This window comes from Alligator sinensis, unplaced genomic scaffold (genome assembly GCF_000455745.1).
Source record: "Alligator sinensis unplaced genomic scaffold, ASM45574v1 scaffold243_1, whole genome shotgun sequence".
In the NCBI taxonomy this organism is placed as follows: domain Eukaryota; kingdom Metazoa; phylum Chordata; order Crocodylia; family Alligatoridae; genus Alligator; species Alligator sinensis.
Window position 1 is genome coordinate 2,199,910 of NW_005841841.1, and position 8,437 is coordinate 2,208,346.

General features: G+C 39.8%; 1 protein-coding gene across 3 annotated transcripts in view; it reads right to left on the minus strand.

Annotated features, from left to right (window-relative positions):
* The window catches only part of USP9X (ubiquitin specific peptidase 9 X-linked), a 149,238-nt gene that overhangs the window by 41,732 nt on the left and 99,069 nt on the right, over positions 1-8,437 (minus strand). For all 3 annotated transcript variants that reach the window (XM_025205045.1, XM_006015646.3, XM_025205048.1), the window contains exons 32-34: positions 7,921-8,111; positions 7,297-7,470; positions 419-560 (exon numbers count right to left, since the gene is read on the minus strand). In XM_025205045.1, the coding sequence (XP_025060830.1) occupies positions 419-560; positions 7,297-7,470; positions 7,921-8,111 (507 nt within the window). The remainder of the gene's footprint in view (positions 1-418; positions 561-7,296; positions 7,471-7,920; positions 8,112-8,437) is intronic.

Below are 8,437 nucleotides of genomic sequence, written 5' to 3' on the forward strand. Positions count from 1 at the left end.
GCATCAGTTCTCAAAGTTCCACCATTGTTATTACCCGATCCAATTTAGGATTGCTAAAACTGCTATTATTTTGCTGTTGTATGAATCTAACAGATTTCCATGTTGTTTCTAAATGGTTGGCTTACCACAACCAGGAATTCTTATTTTTTAATTCCATATTTAAAAACAAGGTCACATTAATTTAGATAGACTAGATATGTTAATCATTTTAAAGTCTGTGGTTCCCCGAATCTAGTCTAAGGCCTTTAATTAAGAAAAAATGTTTTCTGGAACATATTAGTATGGCAAAACTACTCATATCCCCATCACATACTGATAGCATTCAGTTACTCTCTCAAAGACAGAGTTAAAATCCTTTTACTACTATAGTAAGTAGTAACAAACCTGCATAAGAATTAAACCAGAAAAGCATTGCTACCTTTTTATTGCATTTTTCACAATGATATGCATTTGCACCTTCCAATAAGTCTCCCTTGACGTACTGTTCCAAAGAATCAAGCAAGTTTTGGTGATTTCGAATATCTACATTCAGGGTTGTAAAAGATTCTTCACATTCGTACCTACAGATATGATCAGAGAAAGACCAAATGTATTCAGCTGGCAGTTTTACACCCCTTGCAGAACAATGTAATATGGAAAGTTTTATTTAGCATCTGATGTCAAAAGCTGGATGCACTGAAATATGAAGCCATAATTTATTAAATAATAATACTTAAAACAATGCTTATAATAATATTCAAAACTTACAGCCTCCCCTAACAAGACTAACAGTTAAGAACAGATTGTTTTAATTATTACTACAAAAGAATAGGTCTTTATGTTAAAAACATTTGTTAATTTCACAATACAATAATTTCATAGTTTTTATGCAAGTCAACACCACTTTTCTCTCCCAAGAAAACAAATGGTCAGATATTAATGATATTGTGCCTGGAAAAATACAAATTTACTCCAAAAATGTAAATTCATTTATTGTACTATTTATTGCAACTGAAAATGATCAAGAAAGGTACAGACATATCTAATAATATAAACTGTGCATTTATCTACCCTCTGTTGCATTTCGGGGAAGTACTGAGCTCACTTATCACAGCTGAAATTTGAGCAGTTACTACACATATATTCATATAGTTACTATACACATATATTTTCTATTTAAAGATTTAAAAACAAGTTGCATACAAAAATGAAATTTTATTTTCACTAATATCTTGGGTCAACACTATGCAAATTAAAAGAAAAAAGGTGGCCAACCATATTAGAATACAACATCTATGAGATGGTTTAATTTTCTATAAAAGTCACTTTGGCAGATTACAAAAACACTTCACAAAAACACTTCACTAACAAGAGTTTAGATTGTCCAATACTGCCTCGTTCCCATTTTTATAGAAAATGGAAGATGCCTGAACTTCCACTACTAAGAACCTAAAAATAGAAAATTAGAGTGTGTATCACCTATAAAATGCAATCTTAACTCTGTCCCCTACTGAAGCTGGCAATAGACACTTGGAATGATTAACAGTGGTACCATTGTAAACTTGAGTGACTAATAGAATGCTACTATTTTTGTGATGCACTGTTCTGATTTGCATTACAGCATATAATTGCGTATATTCCAACTGTGTTCAGCTTATTAGAAAGAGAAGTGTGAAAAAAATAGGAGGGAGTACACAGATAGAACTATTACTGTGAACAATCATCTAAATATTTGAAGGGATTCCATAAAGAAAAAGGGAGAATACCTTTTCTCTCTTGTTGCAGAAAATTTTCACTGTTAGAACAATGAAAGAATGGAATAGACTACCTAGGGAAGTAGGATAATCTCTATAATTGGAGGTGTTCAAGAAGAGGTTGGACAGACACTGGTCTGGGATGATCTAGGAGTAGCTATGTTTCTACTCTACTATGGATATTTTCCATGCTTCTGGGGCTTTGCTGGTTGCCACACTGGACTGGGAAGGATTCCTTTCCCCTCCCCACCCCAACCAGTCTTAACGTTATATGGGTTTTCTTTTTCCCCACCTTCCTCAGAAGCACTGGGTGTCAGCTGCAGCCACGGCTGGGGATTTTGACTGGGATGTGCCAATGCTCCTGTAGGGACTTAAACCCAGAGATTCCTGGATAGAGGGTCTTGCCCCTCTGCTCAGGGTCAGACCAATCACCATATTTGGAGTCAGGAAGGATTTTTTCCCCCTGGTCAGATTGGTATGCACGCTGGGGGGGTTCTTCCTTCCTCAGTAGCAGGAGGTGTGGCTCTCTTCCTTGGCTCTCTCAAACATATTTTAACAACTTTTACAGCAGTAGCAGTTGGCTGCCATGGTTCCCCTCTGCCTTATCCTTGGCAGGTTGGGGTGTTATTTTGTGGCTCTCAGGGTTGCCTGTGCAGTTTTGCTAACCAGCTGGAAAATGGACTTGTACAGAATGGTCTGGATAGGAATGATTCTGCTTCAGGCAGAGGTCCCTTCCATCCCTACTTTTGTGTTCTCAAATCTGCTTTTCATTGCTACATCTGTAGCTAGAATAAAGATGAGCCATCTATTTCACAGTAGTTGCTTCTGTGGCGGGCCAGTAGGGTGCACTCTTGTGCCAAGTCACCCACCTCACTGCGCCACACCAAAAGCCAAGCTTCTAGTGGAACGCCTACATCTGGCCAACCCATCTGGAGCACACCTGAAAGCCTGGGGTACCGCTGCCACCACCCGAACTCAGGTCTCTGTCCGGGTCCTGTGCCGCCTGGGATACACAGTCCCTGTAGACCTAGGGGTTGCGTAACCCCAGCAGGATATATCTGGGTGCTGCTTATAGCCCGAAGCATAGAAAGCAGCCTCCCTTAGTCAGCCGAGAAAGGGAGCAAGAAGGCGTGCCCAACCCCTCTCAAGCATGTACAACAAGGCTGACTATAACAGACAGCTTTACTGGGTAAAAAGGGTAGGCATGGGGAGGGGTACAATTCAGAGAAGAAGCAAAAGAATAACCCTGAGCAAACAAAAGCAGTTCGGTAGCTTTTTGATATGCGACTAGAGTACATTAAACTAAGTTCCTAGTTAGGTTTCTGGTAAGTTACTCACTTCCACATCTAGAGGACGAGAGAGCTGCGGAGGTTCATGCTTCTGTGTGTGTGTCTTAAAAATGTCTGCCTGCCTTCTTCCTGGAGGGACCCTCGTAAATAGCCCTCTTGACCTCACCGCCTGAACCCAACCAACATCAGGTATTTTCTCAGCATCACTGATGCTGACCAGTGGATTTGAGTAACATCAGCTCTCACCTTGAGGAAGAACCACTGCCTTAGGACTGCCCTCCCAGGCCAAAGGCGGGAAGCTTAACAATAGACCTGACCACAGGGAGATGGGAATCACCCCTCCCTAGGTGATCCCCTAGGCAACCAGGTGGTTGCCTAGCAACCAGTTGATAGACACACGGGGAGGGGGGTGCAAAGAGAGAGAGGGAGAGAGAAAGTGAGGGAAGGGGAAACAAACAACCCAGAAAGTGAGGAGGCTGAGAGGGAGTTCTTTCACAGCCTCTGGAAGTACAAAGCAAATGTTTTTATATTTCTTGATGACTTGCTTGATTATAATCCATGTTTCAGATCTATAAAAGTGCTACAAGAATGTCTGAGAGAACTGTACTCGTGCTGTATCTCCTCATCAATGTTTGCTCTCTCAAGAGAGGTGCCTACCGAAGGGAAGTGCTTGACTACCTCCAAGCTTTTTCCCCTGTATGGTAATTTGGGGGTGGGAGGGCTGGGTCATATTCATGGCCTAGAGCAGCCTGATAGGGCACTTTAGTTTTCTTGATGTTGAGAGGTGGCCAAAGTTCAATCGGCTTCTGCAAAGAGATCCAGTGTGGTCTGGAGGTTTTCCTCAGTGTGTAATGATGGCACAACTGTCAGTGTATTGATGATTGTTTGGAATGTTTTGGTCTTTTGAGTGAAAATGTCTCAGATTGAAGACACCTCTATCTGGATTGTTCTCTGATCCATTTAAAAAAAAAAAAGGTTCACAGTAATCTGTCAAGAGTTAGAGACCTCAGTGAGGTCAATGAAGGCCATGTACAGTATAGGTCCTGAAGTTGTTCCCAACACTTTCCTTGGATCTAGTGGGCAACAAAGATCGTGTCAATTACCCTGTGGGATGGTCTGAAACCACACTTATATTCTGTCAGGACTTCCTTAGGAAGAGTTAGAAGACAATTAAAGAGGATGTGGGCAAAGTTTTTCCCTGCTGTGGAAAAAAGAGCATTACCTTGATAGTTCCTACACACAGACTTATCTGCTTTCTTGAAGATGGTCACAACGTTGGTGCTCCTTGGGCTCCCAGGAATGTCTTTGTTCAAATTTGAAAAATAAATTAATGGAGTTTCAGTACCAGTTCCTTGTTGCCAGCCTTGAAGATTTCAGCAGGTATGCCATCTGGTTCAGTAGCCTTGTTGCTCTTGGTTCCCTTCACAGCACAATAGACATCTTCTAGGATAGGCAGCTTGGCAAGGGATCCCCTTTCAGATCCCTTGCCAAGGGTGGCATCCACTGCAGTTGACCCACAGTTCAGGGGTGCCTTAAAGTGCTCTTAAACAATTCTGCAATCGCAGGAAAATAGGACCATAGGAGACTGGATCACAGACAGCTTTTGTTGCCTGGAAGAAGCTATACATGTCACGTTTGTTAATGTACAGCTGAATGTCCTTGGGCTTTATCTTGCCACCACTGGTTTTTGATTTCCTGGAGTACTGCAGTAGTAATTCACATGAACCTTTAAGACACAAAAAGGTTGCGATGACATGCTCCTCCTGTCTGCTCTAACCTGATGGGAGCCTCTACAACTTTCTAATAGAACCTTCTTGACTTTTCTTAATTAAGTGGTCTTAGTCTGGTCATATTATATTGTCCTTCAAAATTACACATCAATCTTTGTCCTCAAAATATTTATTTTGTGAAGTTTATAGGAATTATGTAACATGTTCTTAAATTCTTGAAAAAGGTGGTAAATATTTATCATTTGGAACACACTGCTCTCTAGTGAGTAGATAAGAACAAATTAGATAATACTTTAACAATAATCAATTTTGAATTGCTTCAAGGCTGACCTTTTATAAAAGTAGTTTAGCTTTCAAATGAACTCTTGACAGGAGTTTTGTTAATATACTAAAGCTATTTCCTATTACACCTAAAATTATCACTTCAAAACTGTCACTCCAAGAGAATCTTTCAAGCTTCCAATCCAAAAAAAATCTGGATTATCGACTTCACAAATCACTTAACAATATTTGCAACAAGGATTTGACTTGATAGGCTCTGATAAAACCCTTCAAGCAACCCTACCAGTGAACAAGCAATATATGGAGATGACCAGTTAAGACATTTTTGGACATAAGCCTACTTATTTTTTTTAATCAAATGAAAAGAGGCGGTTCTGAACAGAGCAAAAAGGTTATTCAAATTAAATACCAAAGAGGCCTTTTTTGTTTTAATTTGCAATCATATGCGTGCTCTGCCCTATTGTAGAATTGTTTACTATAATAACATTCTCCTTTGAATCCAATACCATCAAACCACTTGAGTGATATTTATTCAGTTATTTGTCTCTCACAAATTTAGAGTTTTTATTAATCTGACATAGTCCACTTATTCGCAACAGAATTTCAAAATCACTGACCTTTGATCAATGTTCAGGTCACTGCATATTCCGATTATTTTGCCATTAGCCACCTTTTTGTGGATTGGAAGATTTTTGTTTTAAAATAAAACCTCAATATTTATGCAACTTGACATATTTTTGCTGTCTTCAGTCCAAGAGACACTAAACTACATTTAAGATGATTTCTCTGTTTCAAAGACGATGCAGAGTACACAGTAATTCAATTGAAGTCAAAGGGTAATTGGGATAAAATCCATTCAGATCGTGACCAACCAACTGATTGACTAAGCAACTATTTTCCAATATAGTATATATTGCAACTGTTTTCCAATATAGTTGCTAAATCAGTAAAAGTACCGAAAATTTAGGGGTGCACTGATCAAGATTTTGGGGGCTGATACTGATAACCAATATTTTAAGGAGGAATATTGGCTGATACCAATCTGATTTCCAATACAGCTGCATGCAGCTGCTAAGTCCATTGTAGTGGAAGGGGAGGGAAGGGGCATGGGGAAGGGGGCAGATTAAAATCCCTTGCAGTGAGGGAGGAGTGGAGCAGGGGCAGACGCTGCCCAGCTGGGGCAGGGCAGGTTGTGGGACACAGCCACGGCTCATCTGGAGGGCATGGGGGGGGCAGCTTCTGACGCTTCTTGTGCCCCAGGAGGGCATGGTCTGAGCAGGTGGTGGTGGTGCTGGGACCCCCTCCCCATAGCACCCTCCCAGCATCACTGCCACCTGCCTCAAGCCCAGTCCCTGCCAAGAAGAGCCTGTCACAGCCCTAGCTCCACCCTGCAACTGCAGCCCATCTCCCCTCACCCCCCGCAACAAGCCACGGCTCCATCCTGCACCCTGCTTCAGCTGGGCAGTGTCAGCCCCTGCCCCACTCCCTCCCTCACTGCAGGGGGCACTGATCTGCCCCCCGCACTCCTCTTCCACCACAACAGACTTATTAGGTGCATGCAACTCTTCAAGCTGTTGGGCTGTTCCTTGCTGCCTGTGCGCAGCACTGCAGCGGAGTGCACGCACAGGCATTTATTGGCCACATTGGGTTGATTTCCCTTTTTTTTTTTTTTTTTTTTAAATATCAGTGCCGATCTGTTAATCAGATCGATGTACTGGTGCACCTCTACTAAAATTAAGGCACAAAGAAATGCATCAGCAATATAAATGTTAAATATACATTATTTTAAGATTTGCCTTGGTATTCATGTCCCTTAACAAGTGGAAATAGATTAGGATGTGGAGTCACCAGAAATAAAGTTGTTGCAAGGTGGTTGAGCTTTGTCCTCATGCTACAGATATAGGATAAGAACAACTGCATGTGGCTGTTATGCCATCTCTTGCTCTAGCACAAGCAGTGTGGTGTCCACTATGCATACATTGTAATCCAAGTTGCACTGAACAAGAGTCTGATAGTTGGAAGCAATCAGATCAGCAATTTAAGGCATTTCAACAAATGTAAACAATATTTAGGCCGTTAATGCAGCCTTGTTAGAACAAGAATGCAAATTCAGCTTCTTTTTTTTTTTTAATATGCCCAACTAAATTTCTGAAGATTTGTATAGGGCATGTGCACAATTTGCTTTACCTTTTAGTTACAACATTCCTATGTAAACATAAGCCATTTGACTATAACAAGTGGATTAAAAAAAACCAAACTTACCTATGTGGGCATCCTTGACAAATTTTCTGATCAGCAAAGGACCCTCCCAAAACCTTACTTAACATAGCCGGATGGCCCAAAGCTTTTAACGCTTCATCTAAACTATCCACCAAGGAATTAAAAAATTCTAAAGCATCATGTTGTTCACGTAGATTTACAGGTTCACCCCAAAGTCTAAGAGAAACAAACGAATATTTAATATTCTAGAAAAATAACAGTTTTGGGGGGGTTGTTGTTGTTTGCCTCCTCCCCCCTTATTTTAAGGCAAAATTCATTATAATTATTTACAGTACCGCTTGTCCCTCTCATTGAGCACAGCAAACTATGACTTATTGCACTGTATAGCAGCAGATTACTAAAACTAAACGTTCCTTTTAATATAACCTAATGTACAGATGTTGTAACCTAAAAAATGCAAGACTTCAAAATACTCTAGTCCTATTTATTTTTCAAGCCACATAACTACATCACTCCAAGTAATTTGTATAAAATTTATATTTACTCAAAAGCTTTTATCTAAATTCTTCTTTGTTTCTTTCTTAGCAATTCTGTTACAACTAGCTCCACTGCCACAAATAAATACTACAGAACAAAAATTAATACCAAAAACAAATGTTCCTTTACCTGAATTGTTTCCAAAACCCCCTTGGTACATAGTACTGTAGTCTAGAAGCTGCCAAATGACCAAAAATGACTTGGAGATGTCTCAGAACTCCAATATTGTATTCTTTCCTATCTTCCGTTTTACTTAATGCTGGTTTGTCTTCATACTGATGTGGATAGCCAAACACATCATCCCGTGGATCAACATTGCTCTATTAAAATAAAGATATGCAATCTTAATTACATAATTAAGTATATTACAGATAGAAAAACAAACTAAAATACAATAATAAAGACTTAGGTATACTCTTTAAAGTTCAAAATTAGTTACTGGAGAAAACAAGTAACCCTTTTTTGTGATTTCTATTGCAATTTATACACATTATGCTAAAACAGCATGTGCTGCAGAAGGGAGAAAACTGGAGAAGAAAGAGACAATTATCTTTACATAGTAATTAATTCTATTTTCTGGCAGTAAGTACTTCCAAATAAGAAACATAATATTCATTTTTTTCTACACTGTAAACAATGTAGGGAA